Source organism: Eumetopias jubatus, unplaced genomic scaffold, assembly GCF_037043125.1.
Source record: "Eumetopias jubatus isolate StellerSeaLion01/CBP00866 unplaced genomic scaffold, mEumJub1_p1.0 scaffold_16, whole genome shotgun sequence".
In the NCBI taxonomy this organism is placed as follows: domain Eukaryota; kingdom Metazoa; phylum Chordata; class Mammalia; order Carnivora; family Otariidae; genus Eumetopias; species Eumetopias jubatus.
In genome coordinates this window covers 13,297,194-13,314,907 of record NW_028274822.1, presented here as the reverse complement: position 1 = coordinate 13,314,907, position 17,714 = coordinate 13,297,194, and the positions used below count along the sequence as shown (strand labels likewise).

Below are 17,714 nucleotides of genomic sequence, written 5' to 3'. Positions count from 1 at the left end.
ACCACTTAGCAAACCTGCATCAGAATAAGAGTCCTCAGACAAGACTAGGTGCCTACTCACTTCCCCAGGCTCCATAGATTTAGCTGAACCCACCTTCCTTCTTTTCTTTAACTCCTCTGTGACTTGTTGCACTGCTCACATGGCATAGGCAGCCCTGCATTCTACTTATTTGTCTCCGTATCTCCCCAAAGGGATTGCAGACTCAGAGAAGGAGGGACTCAGTTGATACTTCTAATCCTTTGTGTGGTGTGTCTTCCACATTGTAGGTATGTACTCACAACAAAAACAGTAACAGCTGTGTTTATTCAATATTGCTATGTGCTAGATGCCCTCCTAAGGCATTACTGGCTGCATTAGATTCCTAGGACCGCTGTAACGAAGTACCACAGATTGCGTGGCTTGAAACAATAGAAATGTATTCTCCCACAATTCTGGAGACCAGAAGCCCGGAATCAAGGTGTTGGCAGGGCCCTGCTCTCCCTGGGAGCTGTAGGGGAGAATCTGCCCCATGCTTTTCTCTTAGCTTCTGGTGTTGCCCATGATCTTGGGGGTTCCTCGAAGCACCACTTCGATCTCCTCTGCTCTCTGTGGCCTTCTCCCTGTGTGTCCTCACATCATCTTCCCTTTGCTCATGTCTGTCTCCGTGTCTTTTCTCCTGTTCTTACAAGGACCTCGGTCACCCTCATAACCCTAACTTGATTAAATCTGCAAAGATCTTATTTCCAAATGAGATCCCATTCACGGGTACCCAGGAGTGGGACTTGAACATGTCTTTTTGGGGGACACGATTCAACACATTACACTTACTAAATATTAAATTGAACCACACAGAACTGCTGTGATTTGACTGTTTCTCATCTGCAAAAATGTTAATTTTGTATGGTTCAGCCTAAATCCTAATTGAAACAAAATTGGTAAACAAAACCAACTGATTTTGATCGGTGTTGTCAACTGTCAACTGAAATAACCTCATCCTTGTACTTTGCTCCAGACCCACAATGGATGCTCTACGACTGGCAAATTCGGCCTTTGCAGTTGACCTGTTCAAACAACTGTGTGAAAAGGAGCCAGCAGACAATGTCCTCTTCTCTCCAATCTGTCTCTCCACCTCTCTGTCCCTTGCTCAAGTAGGCGCCAAAGGGGACACAGCAAATGAAATTGGACAGGTAAGCTCCCTACCTTGTTTCTGCTTTGAGTGCAAACAGGCTTATTAGAACACATAGGCAGTGCCTAAGGAAAATGAATGGGGGCTCTTGGAGAAAATTGCTCAGGATTGAGAACTGTGCTATTTCTAGCACCCTCTTAATCAGTCTTTAAATGTGAAACTTCATTAATCTGTCCTGCAACCCACATTTACAAGTACCCATGTTGTGATGGAGAACCCGGGACCTGCTAGGCAATCACAATCTTTATACCAATGGGTGGCCTTCGGCAAGTCTACCTGTTACATTATAAGAATCAATCAAGATGGTGTTTGTTAAATGTGCCGCTGCAGACAACCCCTGTCTTATGCACAAAATTTATTGACAGCATCATGCTTTATTTTAAGATGTAGGCTCCACTGCATTCTACTCTATAATATATTCTTTTTTTTAAAGATTTATTTATTTATTTGAGAGAGAGAATGAGATAGAGAGAGAGAACATGAGAGGGGGGAGGGTCAGAGGGAGAAGCAGACTCCCCGCCGAGCAGGGAGCCCGATGCGGGACTCGATCCCGGGACTCCAGGATCATGACCTGAGCCGAAGGCAGTTGCTTAACCGACTGAGCCACCCAGGCGCCCTCTATAATATATTCTACCCTATAATATAGTAATATCTGTATTAGATAAATATATCTGCACTTACGTTGGTACAGAAATAACATTTTAAATTTTCTACCTTCAAGTAACAGGGATGAATAAGAAGACGGATTGTGCTTTCTTAAGAATACTCCCTAGGGCTTGAGTATCCCATGTGAGAAGAATGGACTAAATGATGTCGTCCCTCCCGCATATATGTTTATAGTTATATGCAGATGCGAGTGTATGTGTGTGTGCGTGTGTATTTTTTTTAGAGTTACTTTTTTAGAGTTACTATGTTTGACGATCTAGCTTTGTAAAATTCTTAGACCTTCAAGTGAGGTTATCTTCCAGACTGTTACATTTTAAGTACTCATTTACCTTTATTTCAGTTTATCATTATTTTTAATTGTGATATAGTTGACATATAACGTATTAGTTTTAGGTGTACAATATAGTGATTTGATATCTGCATATATTGTGAAATGATCACTGCAGTAAGTTGAGTTAACATCTGTCACCTTGCACTGTTACAATTTTTTTTTCTTGTATGAGAACTTTTGAGACCTACTCTCTTAGCAACTTTCAAATGTACAGTACGGTAATTGTTAACTATAATCACCCTGCTGTACATTACATTCCCATGAATTACTTATTTTATGCCTGGAAATTTTGTCCCCTTTACCCATCTCCCCCTCTTAGATAGTAGGTAGATGTGCTTCTACTTCCATTCCAGTATTATTTTTATGTTGATCTTTTTAGGTTCAACAGAATCTTTTTTTCTATCAACTCACAAGCATTTAAAAAAGGAACGTCTTCTTATATCCACAAATCCCCAGAAAGTATGACCCACAAAATATCATTTGGGTCAGGATGAAGAATTTATACTCGAAACTGAGTGGGGCTTGAAAAAGAAACTTCAGTTGTGAGCAGAACACCTGTCTCTTCTCATCCGTCCTTCACTCCTGACTCCCCCACCCCTCCATCCCTACCCAATTTCTCCTTCCTCCTTCCTCATCTCCCATTAGAGAAGGGATAGTAAAGAGAACTTCCTGGTAGTGGGTCTGTTCTCAATATTAATAATAAAGCTCTTTTCAGTACCTGCAATTGTTTTCCTGGTAGTGGTTACCTGGGTTCCTTAATTTTCTGGTCTTTCTACCTGTCATTACGCATGAGAGTGCTGCACTACCTTGGACCAGGCAATTTGACCCTGCTGTACTGAGGTTTTTGAGTCATCGGCACGGTGTGCCCATTTAGTGGCAGTACCTGAGGTGTGGCAACCAGGGCGGTTATTAATGACTTAAGAGTGAGGAGAGGATCACCTTATGCTGACATCACGTTTTGGGGCACCATGAAGCAGAGGAGCTGCTGGGCTATTGGTTGGAACAAAAGAAAAATTAGGAACAAAATGGAAGGAATCAAGCCTTCCAGAAGACAGCATCCTAGTTTTAAGTGACTTCCAGTATTACTATAAGAATAATTATTAACGTTTCTGAATCCATATGATGTTTTAGGTGTTTTACATGCAATGTCTGTAGTGGTCACACCAACTCAGAAAAGTAGGTATTCTTAGTCCCTTTTCCAGAGGGGAACGTGAATCTCTGAAGAGCTGGGCAAGATTACATGTCTAGTGGGTACAGGCTGGGATTCCAAGGCAGGGCTATGTGACTGTAGCCCACCAAGTGCAGCCAACCATGGATGGTGGCCACCTCCCAACAGCGATGCATCAGCACACTTGGTTAGAGCAACTGAAGGGGCTAGATAGACCCTGGCTAGAGACACCTCTATCCCCGAATCTGATACGTGCCTGATGATTGTCTTTCTTGGTATTCATCTCTCTCTTCTTGTGTCTCAACTGGATAGACATTATAACCCAGCTTTATTCTTTACCAGGTTCAGAAAGCCTTCTGTATGAGCATTAGAGGCATCACTTTGAAGAATGGGCAAAATTTCCCCATAGTTGAATAAAGAGAACACTATCTTTATGGCAGTGTTTCTCAACTGGGGACAGTTCTGCCTCCCCCACCCCATCCCAGGGACATTTGGAGATGCCTGGAGACATTTTTGGTTGTCACAAATGGAGGAAGGAGTGCTATGGGCACCTAGTTAGCCAGGGATGCTGCTAAGCATTCTGCAATATCCAGGACAGCACCCCAAGAAGAATTATCCAGCCCCAAATGTCAATAATACTCAAGTTGAAAAGCCTCCCTTTATGGGGACAATTGAGCAGGGAGATACTGACATCCCCTCCCACTCCAGCGGCAGACAATTGCCCTGTAGCCACTGCAGTGGGAAGAGGCAATGCTTCATGGGTAATGCATTTTTTTCTCTTCACAGGTCCTCCATTTTGAAAATATCAAAGACGTACCCTTTGGATTTCAAACAGTAACATCGGATGTGAACAAACTTAGTTCCTTTTATTCACTGAAACTAATCAAACGGCTCTATGTAGACAAATCTCTGAATCCTTCTACAGTAAGTGGGTTAAAGCAAGTAGCACGATTCAGCTTTTTACCAGGAGTGACATTTTCACATGGTTACACCCACAACTTTGTTGTCAGTGAAATTCACTTCGAGGATGCTCGTTTATGATTTCAGGCTTATCAAAAATAAATCAGCCCTAATGGAGAATGTGGGGGGTTTCCCAATCAGATAGGGGGGCCACCAAATGTGGGGCAACCCAGTCGGGTGGAAGCTGGCAGCTTGGGTGGTGAAAGTATTCACACAAGGTGGAACAAAGGAGATAGAAGTTTATTGAATACACCACAAGGGAGTGGCGGGCAGAACAGCAAGGAAGAGACTGTCTGCCATGAGGCAGTGGTTGGGGGCTGTAGTTAAGGGGCAGGTGAGGAGGTATGGAATGTATGGAATTTTCCTGTTGTGGGTACCTGAGTCTGGGTGTAAGTAACCCATGGGTTAGCTAGGGCTTGTGGGTATTTTGAGGGGGGGTCGCCTAATGGGGCTGTTTTTATTCAGCCAGGGATTAGGGGGTCCCAGCGTGCCCTTCTACCTTTCTCAGGCTTCCATTGCTCAAGCTGACTGTCTAAAAGCGGCCTCTACAGAGAGGCTGCAAATAGCGGGAATCATATCTAGCTAGAATTGCATTGCAGTCACTTTATGGCTCAAAATATAGAGAAGCTTGTGGGTTTCCCTTTTTCCTCTCAAACACATCTTCACCTCACCCTTCCTCCTAGATTCCTCACTGAGAGGGATAGAGAATGGGGGTATTAACTCTTTAGTAAATGTATCTCCATAGATGCAAGACAGCTCATGAGTTAAACCTCTTTCTCCTTAAATAGCAGGGCCTGTGGCCTGGGTCAACGTTTTAAATTCTCCACCTCATTTGTTCATGCACACAATGTTCTCTTGATTTTTCTCAAAATCAATAAGAAAAATAGCAACCGCATGAACCAGTCACAAATTGATTTTGTTTGCTTTCCTAGGCTGGTCATGTGGGCATCTATCCAAGGTAGCTCTAGGTATTTAATTTCAGCTGTTTCTTGAAGGAATCATATAAAGGACACTGTCATATCCTTACATTTGACCCCAGAGTATATCATAATTTTTTAAAAATCTGTATTTGAAAAACAAAGCCAGCATATTTGACGGCTACATAGAGGTTCTTTCTCTACTTTAGTAGTATAGAGTTGATTCCATTTGTGTTTGCATGATCAGAATTTCAAGCTTTCCACATCTAAAAGGTAGACTGCCAGTTAAATATTTTACCATAGTTTTACTACTTTCTGCTGTACTGTTTGTTTTTCTAGTCGAGATCTTTTTTTTTAAAGATTTTTATTTATTTATTTGAAGAGAGACAGAGAGAGCAACAGAGAGAGCAAGAGAGGGGAGCAGAGGGAGAAGCAGACTCCCCGCTGAGCAGGGAGCCCGATGCGGGGTTCCATCCTGAGGTCATGACCTGAGCCGAAGGCAGACACTTAACTGACTGAGACACCCAGGCACCCCCTGGTCCTGAATCACTAGATATTGTTGTGACTTTATTCGTATTGTGTGAATACATATATACACAGCCTTCTTTTCTGCCGACAATCACCCAGGGAATTAAGAAAAAATACTGAGATGTGAGTTGGGGTCTGAGCATGGAAAAATTTTAAAAGTTCCCTAGGTGGTCCTGAAGGGGATGCTTAGTACATTTTGTAGCTAGCAGTGAGGAGTGGGGAGGTCCTTTATCTTGTTGAGGCTCCGATGTTCTCGGGTGGCCCCAGCTCTCTCAGTCAATGGCAACACTCAGTCCCAAGCTTGCGTCGGCGTTAACAAAAGCAAACTGGCTGAGGCTATAGCTGCTCTGAAGAAATTCAAGGAACCCCCTGTGCTTAGGACATTTAATCAGATATGTTTCGTTTGGTTGAACTTCCATTCCACGTTTTGAGTTATTTCAACCAAACTTGGAGTTGAAGGAATTTTTTTAAAGGTTACTTATTAATTAAAAAATTTATATATTTACTTTTAGAAAAAGAGAGAGAGAGAAGAGGGAGGAGCAGAGAGAAAGGGACAAGGAGACTGTGCTAAGTGTGGAGTCTTACGTGGGGCTTGACCTCATGACCCCGAGGTCATGACCTGAACAGAAATCAAGAGGATGTTTAAGGGACTGATTCACCCAGGTGCCCCAAAAGACATTTTTTTAAAGACTGCTTTCCATTCCTCCTGCTGAGTGTATATCATTTGCAAATTTACTGGTAATAGAACAAACAAGTGTGGCAGAAGGGGGACCACCTGCTTCAGAACTACCTGGATGTTTGTTAAAAGTGCACATTCCTGGCCTCAGATCACCTGAATCAAGATCAATAGGGATGGGATTTGGGGTTTTGCATTTTTAGCAGGCATGTGATAGAATCCCTGCTGTGTTCTCTCTAGAGTCTGTATTTCAGTGAGGATAGGAGTTTTCTGCTCAACGAGTTCTTTTTTCTTTTTTAATATAAATTGAGGTTATATTCCTCTTGGAGTATTTTATATTGTTTTTTAAATTTTTAAAAAGATTTTATTTGTTTATTTGAGAGAGAGCGAGCGCACAAGTAGGCAGAGCCGTAGGTAGAGAGAGAGGGAGAAGCAGGCTCCCCGCTGAGCAGGGAGCCCGATGTGGGGCTCCATCCCAGGACCCTCGGATCACGACCAGAGCCGAAGGCAGACGCTTAACTGACCGAGCCACCCAGGTGCCCCCATTTCTTCTATTCTAGGATATATAGACATATATATATATATAATGCACATTTTAATGCTTCTAAGTTGGAATTCATTTTATAATTATTGCATATATTTAATGTGGTGTTTCTTTTTTTCCCCCAAAGCTGCTACTACGTTGATGGAGGCATTTAATAATTGATATGCCTTAGAATTGAAGAAATGAAACACTTCAGACAAAGAACATTCATTGATTTCCCCAGAAAGTTTCCATTTGTACAGTTTTACTGATTTTGAAAGGGTATTCACCAACCTGGACACTTACAAATCCTTTAGTTAGAATCATGGAAGGCTGCAATGGCCTGACTATGGACTTTAGGTACTTTGTGATTTTAAGAACTGGATGTTTTTCAGGAGTTCATCAGCTCTACGAAGAGACCCTACGCAAAGGAAATGGAAACCGTTGACTTCAAAGATAAATTGGAAGAAACAAAAGGTCAGATCAACCAGTCAATCAAGGATCTCACGGATGGCAAGTATCCTTTCCTTACTTGGACCCTGTCTTCTCATGAATCTTTCTGCTAAGCAGAAACGGGAACATCCGGAGGCTTCCTCAGATGTTTTCGGTAGACAGGCTAAATTCTTGCCCCTTCCAGCCATTTCAAAATGCGGATGGATTCCTGGGCATGTCCAGCATCATCTTACACTTGGCAGGAATTCCTGGTGCTTCAGTTTCTTTTTTCTTTTTTAAATTTTTAAAATGTGTTTTTATTTATTTATTTTTGGTGCTTCCATTTCCATCCACCTTGCTGTGCTCCCCAGCGAGCTGTCAGCCTCCACATGCCTGCTCCCAGCTATGTCTCTAACAGAGGGTGGCTTCGGGCAAGTCACTGGCCGCTTTCTCAATCTGGAAACGAAGGGTTTGGGCTTTACCTTGGTCTCTGAGGCCGCCTTCAGTTCCACTGCTGCGGTCTGGGGAGGGACACACTTCTCAGGCAAGGGAGACTCGCTTCCTGTGGGAGTGGCCAGAGGGATCCTGTCGTGGTGCTGACTCAGGAATGCCAGAGTCCTCCTGGCAACTGCAGAGTGAGACCCTGGAGAGGACTTGGTCTTGGAGTCCTTCAAAACCTGGATTCCAATGCAGACGCTGCCACTTTGAACTGAGTTCCTCGGGTAGGGAACCTCAGTTTACTGACCTGTAAAATGTGGCATATGTTACCTGATTAATTTTTACATGGTGGTTGTGAGGATCAAGTTCAATCTATAAGGTAACAATGTATGATCACCAAGATAACATGGTAGTCACAGATACGCGTGCACACACACGGAGGTATACGTACGTATATATCTGTGATTGAAATGATGCTTCTTTGCCTTCATATGTAAAGAAAAAACTGGTAAAACTAACACCAGGCTAAGCACAGTTTAAAGATTTATAAGCAAAGAGCAGTTGCTGTTTAAACTGCTGTGTAACAGTTTTACTTGTAGAATTGCCAGATGACTGTATTTTCTCTATATGGGCCTTTAAAAAAATCTTCATGAACTTAAGATTTTACCAGAGAAGGTAGGTTATTGAAAAGTCCTCTGAATTTAGAGTCAGAAGCTCAAGATTTAAGTTGAAACGACCACCTACTTGCTCCCCGCCTTGTCTGGTCTACCAGTTCCTTCCTTAACATGATTAGGATTCAACCCATCATGTAACATTGGCAAGACTGGTTACATGAGCTCAGTGCAAAATGCAGAGCAAGGGTCCTTTATTAAAAAATGTATTAAGGACTTCAGTGTGGTGACAGAGGAGCAGGAAAGCAGAACAGGGCCCTGCACATGCATGTCACAGGTCTGCAGAGTGGGCCCTGAGCCGCAGTGGGAACATCCTGGGGGATTAGGTAAATGAGAATCCCTTGGAAAAAACGTCAGTGCTATTCACATGTGAGGCCTTCGTTTTATGAAGGCATTGTCCTCAGGGAGCTGTTGGGGCTGCTGGGGACTGGATCTCTGCAGTAATGACCCTGCTGACTTTGATGCTAGCAGGTGTCCGTGCCAGGGCCCTCTGGGGAGGGTGAGCCCAGCTCTAGGGTCAAGAGCACAGTGCAGTCCTGCACAAACAAGCTTTCCAACCCAGTGAGCGGGGAAGGCTGCTCGGCCTCCCCGAGCCCCAGGTTCCTTAAGTATAAAATGGGGATAACGATCTCGGCCTTCCAGGATCACTGTGAGGTAATGCACGGGAAAAGGTTAAAATTACACTCGTGCATTTTCATTCCAGAGCACAGGCTGTGGAGTCCGAGAGACTCAGCTCTGAATCCTGAATCCGACCTTGCTCATGTGTCATCTTGGGCCAGTGACTTCACCATGGCGTCTCAGCTTCCTCATCTGTAAAATGGGGAGAAATACATGATACCCTGCCTAGGAAACCTCTAGAACGCTAGCTGGCACAGGATAGGCTTTGAAAGTGGTAGCTCGTGGTTCTTTCCTTCCTGTTCTTCCTTTCTTTTCCCTCCCTTCCCCTCTGCTCTCTCCCTGCTAGGTGTCTTTGCTAAGTGATCCTGTGGCAAGAGGGAGGGGGAGAAAGAAACCCTTCTGAAAGGAGGCATGTGGGCTATCGAACCTTGGGCGGGTGGCTCCAACAGTGATAAATACCTCGCGAGGGGATGTGTGTGTGGAGATCGGACGTGGTTTGGAAGAACGACTGGTGCAATCTGGGGTTTCCCACAATTGTTTGCAGGCCGCTTTGAGAACATCTTGGCTGACAACAGTGTCAGTGACCAGACCAAAATCCTTGTGGTTAATGCTGCCTACTTCGTTGGGAAGTGGATGAAGAAATTTCCTGAATCTGAGACCAAAGAATGCCCGTTCAGAATCAACAAGGTATGGGGAGGGGCACAGCACGTCAGAGGCTCCCAACTGTCCGTCTGAAAAATTAGAGCAACACACGGGACCTTAGGGATTCAGTCCGGTGAGGAAAATTGAGGCACGGAGGCAGTGTGCCTATCCTGAGACTAACGGCTAGGAGGAAAGTGGTAGACAGAGAACCATAATCCAGAGACTTGCTCTCTTTTCCAGAATGGTTAGATTGTTTTGCTGGTGGTTGGCTCTCCTCCCTGGAAAGGGCTGGCAGAGGGGCCCTAAGTTATGTGTAAGCAAAACCCGAAACAGTTTGTTGGTGGTGTCTGTCCTAGAGGCCGCAGGGCAAGCCTGGGACCCGAGCCACACCTGGTGATAGTCAGGAGTGCAGTGTGGGCTTTGGCACTGAGCACGCCTAGTTTTTGCATCTAGCAAAGTGTGAGAGGGCGGAAGGGAGGAGGAATGTGTGCTACTCCTTTATTGTGACTCAGTCATAAAGCTGGGTCATGTCAGATCCTGGAGACTCTAGGAAGAGAATTAATAAGGATTTGAAATGCCATTGATCTTGCCGTGTTTCATCTAACCAAGCAGTAAAACACTGCTCAAGCCTGCGTGGGGATCTGCCTTCCTTTTAAAAGCAGACTTTTCTTTTGTTTCCTTTGCTTTGCTTTTATAGCCCCTGAACTTTTCCAGTGATGTTACCGAACTTTTCCCTTGGTCCCATGGTGTTTCCTTTAAGGGTAGACTAAGTTGATGAAGTTATATTATTAAAAGTTTAGTATAGTGCCTATTCAGACAAGGTGAACACACACACGCGCGCGCGCGCACACACACACACACACACACACGTTTCTTGGAATAGTCTTTAGTCTGGTGTTCAGAAGATATGTCTCTTGATTTATGTTTCAGAAATGGGATTACTGTATCCATATTCGGTGCTGATAAGTGAAATCGATGATGGTTTTTGGTGGCTACGACTATATGCAAATTCACATGACTAGCAGTCTAACTTGATGGAGATTTTTTAGAGAAATCTGTATCTTCTTTAAGAGAAATAAATGGAAGAACCAGCAGTTAATTTCAAAAGTAGTATGTTTGTCTCTCACAGTTATGTTTCTGGTTGTACATAGAATCGAAGTCTTTAGTTATCTATCAACCAAATATTTAGTGAGCAACTTCTACGTGCTGGGATATACCAAGATAATAAGACATGGTTTCTGCTTTGACAGAAGTAGTCCAATTGGGGTGAGGGGTGGAAAGACACTCACATAGATAAATATTCTAGCCATGTGACAAGTATTGAAATAGAGGTGTTAACAAAAAGTAAAATACGGTCTAGCTTTGCTTGAGAGAGGTGTCGGGGGAAATTTAGTTTACTGTTTGAAGACCCCAGATAAAAATTTTACTGCTATATTATCCCCTAGACCTGATATGAAGTTTGAAATCTCCCCTAAAAGAGATTCAGTTAATAGGCAAATGTCCTATGGGAGGTGTAGATTGAAATAAGAAGTCACCCGAAATTACGATCAGTCTCTTGCTTTTGAGTATGAACTAATTTTCCTTCAGGAAAACAGTGTCTTTGTAGTAGAGACCCAAAGTCAAGTATTAATGGGGACAGAGAGAAGAAAGGACCTGGAGAGAAAAGCCTGGGCACTAAGGCCCTTTTCTGAGAAGTGGAGCTAGAAGCGACTTCAAGAAAATTCTGTTATTTAATATTCCTCTATATTTTACCTTATTTCAGATATTTTAAAGAAAAAAATATAGCAACAGATACACTGCCCTGTGCAGCCACAGCCCCTCCTGTGTCTTTCTCTCTTCCTCCCCAGAGGTAGCGATCACTCTGAAATGTCCAATTCCCTCATTTTACTGACAGGGAAACTGAGGCCCAGAGAAGTTAAGCGACTTGCGCAAGATCATGGCGTCTGTTTATGTCACATTTGAGACTAAAACCCGAGGTTCTTAACTCTAACCCAGACTCTTCATCTGCTCAGATCCCAGTAGGTTGGCCATATAGGAAGCGGGTGACAAAACCAAAGGATAACAGAGGACAAAACAAATGTGATGTCTGTCCTGCTACATGTCGAGTGTTCCCTATTACGTGTTCTAGTAGGAAAAGCTGCATAAGGAGATGCGTGGTTTGCACTAGAACTTACTTTCAAGTCAGCTCCACCAGGGATGGTTTAAGGAGCTTGTAATTATGAGCATCTATAAAGACTGAGTCAAAATTTCCCTGTGTTTTCAATCATACTACCTTGTTTTTAATGTTTAATATAAGCAAGTTTAGTATGTCTAGTTCCTGAAATATATTGGAATTATGAGGCATGTGAATAACTTTTCAAAAGAAGTCATTAACTCTTCAGGGGCTAGTCTGTGATGTTTTGGGTCCAGATGGGGGATTGTGCCATTATGGTCTGAAACTATAACAAGAACAAATGTCTGTGTGTGTCTATGTGTATTTATGTGTGTAACTTGAAAAACAAGTGGTCAAAATTTCTTCTCCTCTTACAGACGGACACCAAACCAGTGCAGATGATGAGTATGGAGGCCACGTTCTGTATGGGCAACGTTGATGGTATCAATTGTAAGGTCATAGAACTTCCCTTTCAAAATAAGCACCTCAGCATGCTCATTCTGCTACCCAGTGATGTGGAAGATGAGTCCACGGGCCTGGAGAAGGTGAGGAGGGAGGCGGGGTTCAACACAAAGGTGCCACCTGCTGTGCCACGGAGATGTGTGGCCAGCACCGTGGGCGACCATGACAAGGGTGTCGCGGTCCTTTCTGGGTCTTTCTCTTTAATATGAAAACAGCCAACATTTACTTGGCACTTGTGAGGAGCCAGGACCTGTGAGGTCCTACGTGCTCCTTGTCGCTGGTTTCTCGCAACAGGCCTATCCGTGCATTGGAAACTATCACTGTGTTCTTGTTGACTGGGGAAACTGAGGCACAACGGGGGAGGTGACTGGTCCGTGGTCACATAAGTTGTCAGTGGCATGTAGAATCAGAATTTGAGCCCAGGCAATTGGAGTCTGTGTTCTTAATCTAGCCTCGAGTGCCTATTGCTAGCATCTTGCCTTAGTGCGGTACGTTTGTTACAGCCTATGAGCCAGTTATCAGCACATTATTCATAGAGTCCGCAGCTTGCTTTAGGGTTCACTCTTTGTGTGGCACATGCTATGGGTTTTGAAAAGCTCTTTTAATGCATACACGTATATGAGATTTTATTATGCTTCATCTTTTCTGTAGGTTATTAGAGGCTCGAGGTTTAACTAGAGCCTCATCTGCTTGTGAATGGTGCTTTCGCTTCCTCTCTGCTCTGGCAGACGCATCCAGCCACCCCCTGGCCACCTGTTTTCCACCCTTGGCCCTCACTCCCCAGCTTCCCTAGCTCCCCTCCACCTGGGTCTTGGCCCTTGGCCAGGGAGAAGGACGGGCTCTTTGAGGAACCGAGAGATCACCTGCTTCATTTCATGCCTCAATTACTCCCTGACTTTCCCGGGGACGATCTAGGTCTAAGTCAGTCTCCAACCCACTTGCTGCTTTAACGATGGTTACACTCTCTCCATCACTGGCCTTCATTGCTCTTTCTCACTCCACTCCATGCCTTGGTCTCTTTTCTCCTTGGTCCTTGCGCTTTCCCTTGTGGGAAATACCCTCATACCAAACTTTTCCTGATTACAGTATAGAATGAAAGAAACTGATCTCTTGGGTCTCAGGAAAATGCAGGAACACGTGTAGCTTTGGTCTCCTGTGGCTGCCATAATAAAGTACCACAAACTCAGTGGCTTAAACATCAGGAATTTATTTTCTCACAGTTCCAGAGGCTAGAAATCTGAGCTTAAGGTGTTGGTTCCTGCTGGGGGCTGTGAGGGAGACTCTGTCCTATGCCTCTCCCTCAGCTTCTGGAGATAGGCTGGCACCCTTTGGCCTTCCTTGGCCTGGACATGCATCACTTCAATTTTTGCCTCTCTGTTCGCCTGGGTTTCTCCCTGTGTGTGTGCATCTGTGTCTAAAATTTTCCTTTTTATAAAGACACTGGTCATATTAGGTTAGGGCCAACCCTAATGACCTCATCTGAATGATACCCACAAGGATGCTGTTCCCACATAAGGTCACATTCGAAGGCAGTGTGAGTTAGGACTTCAACATATGAATTAATTTTGGGGTGGGAGTACAATTTGACCCATAACACATATATAATGGAAGAAAAAAAGCGCTTTTTCCCCTCTGAGTTGTCTTTTTGAGTTAGGGATGAATTTTCTTCCCTCTCTTCATTCCCAGATAATAAGCGGGCAAGAGAATATACCTTCTGGTAGCTTTTGGCTCAAAAATTCTAGTTACTTATGGCAATCTTTTGGTCTGAATAATTTGTTGTAAATGAAACAGTAATCATTGAAAACATAATCATCATAGATTAACAAGAGAATCCAAGGGGACCCTCCCCCACTAAAAACAAAACAAACAAACTTGTGCCCACTCTGTGACCTCGCTGTGTTACGGACTTCTTTGGGGTTTCAGGTGAGTAACTTCAGTGAGGGGTGGCCCCATGATAGTAACAGTCAAGGCACTGTCATTCTCTTTTGTACGTGTTTCTCTGCTAGCCAGTGGGGAGGTTGGCTGGGCAAGGAGCAATCTAAGATTTGCTCAATGAAGAATTTTATGACTAAACCATTTTAGGTGTCATTGCGTATCTCTCATTTCTAAAACCACCAACTGAAATGGATGCATTCATCACCTTGGGTCTTCAAGAATGACCGTAGACAGTTCAAGTTCTCATTTTAGAAAGAGCAACTTTAGCTTTAACTTGCATTACTAATTTTGATGCCATGCCAAGTACACGAATATTCTGGATTTGCTGGCAGAGAAGTTAAAATAAGCATTCAAGAAATAGCATGTCTAAAAACCCTTTTCATTTTATGTTTATTTCACTCTTATTTATGCAACATCATAATCCATGCATTCATTTCTTCTCTACAGCTTCAAAGAAATGTCCTCAGACATGCAAAGGGACCATTGTTGGAGGGTGGGGTGCTGGGTGGCTGGGTGCATCGTTGGTAAGGAAAACTAGTCACATACCTAAACTGCAGGACTGACTCCATGTTCAGTGGCCCATCTGCGCTGCTTCAAAACTGGGCTCACAATGGCACTTTCTGTTTTCAATCAAACAGAGTCTTTTACAACTGGGAATAATAAAAAAAGTAATTTCGTCTCCTTTGGGTCCTTCAGGTTGAACAACAGCTCAACTCAGAGACGCTCTTGCAGTGGACCAATCCCAGCACCATGGCCAACGCCAAAGTCAAACTCTCCATTCCAAAATTTAAGGTGGAAAAGCTTGTTGATCCCAAAGCTAGTCTGGAAAACCTAGGGCTGAAAAATACCTTTAATGAGAATACATCTGATTTCTCTGGAATGTCAGAGACCGAGGGAGTGGCCCTCTCCAATGTTATTCACAGAGTGTGCTTAGAGATAACAGAAGATGGTGGGGATTCCATAGAGGTGCCAGGGTCGCGAATCCTGCAACACAAGGATGAATTCAATGCCGACCACCCGTTTATTTACATCATCAGGCACAACAAAACGCGAAACATCATTTTCTTTGGCAAGTTCTGTTCTCCTTAAGCGGCAGAGGCCAGGTGAAGTCCCAGCTGACTCTTCTGTAAACTCTGCATCCAAAGAATCACTTTCTAAATACAATAAATTGTTAATGTTGCTGGATCAGGAAGTAGCTGGTACTTGACATGTGTAACCCTCACACTAATAGGCTCTTCTTTTCCAATCCTTTCTTTTATTCTCCCCCCCGCCCCCCCCCACCGCCATAAACTACAATGCTTTTAATGAAAAGGAGTTACCTTAGATGAAAAATATGTATTCATTACTTGCCAAATTATCTAGGGTCATGGGCAGGAATGCAGTCTTCCGCAACGAAAATTCCTGTAAGGAGGATCTGGAGGATTTTAGAGCTTCATCTTCCTTTATTGGGATACAGAATGTTCCAGACATTCTCACTTCCCTGGAAGACTAAAGAAACTGGTACATGGGATTCACAAAACTTTCCTGGCTCCATCAAAACTTGGGCACATGTTTAGGCTGCTGTCGGCCCCTAGCTCCTTTTGCTTAAACTGTGGTCCCAATGTTTTCTCCCAACTCCTTGACTTTTTGGGATTTTTAGAAAGCTAACATGTTGCACATACTATATGTTATGGAAGGAACTCCATTGAGAGAGTCTGGGGCAGCACCCTGTAAATCAACACTTTCATATTTCTGCCACAAAACAGAATATTCACACAAAATGGATAAAGACTCTGAGCAGCCCGTAATAAATGTCAGGTTTTACTGCCAAATGAGCGTGCCACCCGCTTATGAAGAAGCTTTTGGTTTTCAGAACTTTTTGAAATTTTGGGAGGTTGGAGAGGGCATTGCAGACCCATAGTAGTGGAAGTGCAGCACCTCGAGGGGAGGTTAGATTTTATTAAAAATCCACTTTCACTTTCGACAGAACATGCACATGGTCACTTGGCTGGTGATAGGTCACTGATGGACAGGGAATGCTGACAGCCTCAACAAGGCTCTGGGTGTCTGATGATTAGGGACTTGAAACACGTGGGGATTTTTAAGGTAGCCGATAAGAGTATTTTGAGTGTTGAAGGAACTTGTCTCTTTGTCTAACGTGCTAGTGGGAAAGGGGAAAGGAGCTAATGCTTTTGGAGAGAACAACAGCAATTGGAGTGTTCTCACTGCCTTGACACGTATGTTTCCAGACTACGGGTTTAGTTACAGTACATAGTTAGTAACTTACATTAATAGTAATTTGTGAAGTTGGTCTGTTACGTTATCTATGTTGCAGGTACACGGGTTAGCTCACTACCAAAAGAGCACATTTGTTGACGATTTCGTGACATGCCTTCACCCATCTCGTCTCTGGCATTCGTTGTAAATAGGTTCAACTTTCTTCTTGCTCTGAAGGTTCAATATTGAATGTCTTTTATGTCACCGACAATAAAATATTATTGAACTACACGTCTTGTTTTTTTCATGACATTAGATTTACTATTTTGAAATGGAACCAAACCATCATTTTACAAAAGCATTCCTGTATGTAAGTGCTTTTTGAGGGCACTGAGGGAAAATGCAAGGGAGTAAGAATAATTACTGCTCTTATTCCCTTGTCTTCCTTTCTTCCCGCCCACCAAGCTCGCTTCCTCCCCCATTCCCTTTCATCATGGGGGCGGGGGAAAGGACCGGGGGCGGGGGGTGGTGGTGGTGCTGGGATCACTTTCTGCTATGTGTAACTATGCAATTAAATGAGAGGCTGGCAGGAGTACATGGAACTTTTCTCCAGCAGAACAGTTCGGGCCTAGCCTCAAAATCTCATTAAGTAAGCTATAGATGCTCAACATATTTGTAAGTACATTTTTCTCAATGTACATTTGCTTTCAGTCAATTATGGTATCCTTGAACCTAATATTCAACATAGCCCTTGTCCTGTCCCTAACTTGTGCTCCAACAGAATGTCCCCAATTGCAGTAATTGCTGAGCACCTAAAGGTGACAAATGCTCCCAAAGCCCCCAAAAGAAAAAAAAATGTGTGCAGGGTTGCTGGGGTGACCCAAGCCGGGTTTGGCCACTCTTGGCTCGTCATCCCCTCTAGGCTACGAAACAGAAAGTAGGGGATAATCACAAAAAAGTTTTAGTGAGTATTTAGAGGAGGGAATGGATTAGTGCCTCTTCGAGTCAAGTGTTCAGGGGGCTTAAAGTGTCTCCGGCAATTTGGAAAGTACTGGAAGTTTTGATTAACTTTTGCCTGGGATACTTTAATCCAGTGGTTTTCAACTAGGGGCAGTTCTGTCTCCTAGGGGACATGATGTTATGGTCAAGAATTCTCAATATTCTACCATGCCCAGAAGAGGCCCAGAGCAAAGCATGCCCACCCAACACCAACAGTGCCGAGGTTGGGAAAGCT

The 17,714-nt window shown here is 43.7% G+C and overlaps 1 protein-coding gene across 1 annotated transcript; it reads left to right on the top strand.

Moving 5' to 3' along the window:
• The first annotated feature begins 995 nt into the window (after window positions 1-995).
• On the top strand, window positions 996-15,373 carry SERPINB5 (serpin family B member 5). Its single transcript, XM_028103015.2, has 6 exons — window positions 996-1,166; window positions 4,117-4,254; window positions 7,330-7,447; window positions 9,638-9,780; window positions 12,265-12,432; window positions 14,981-15,373. The coding sequence occupies exons 1-6, from the start codon at window positions 999-1,001 to the stop codon at window positions 15,371-15,373; spliced, it is 1,128 nt and encodes a 375-aa protein (XP_027958816.1). The 5' UTR covers window positions 996-998.
• Window positions 15,374-17,714: the final 2,341 nt, after the last annotated feature.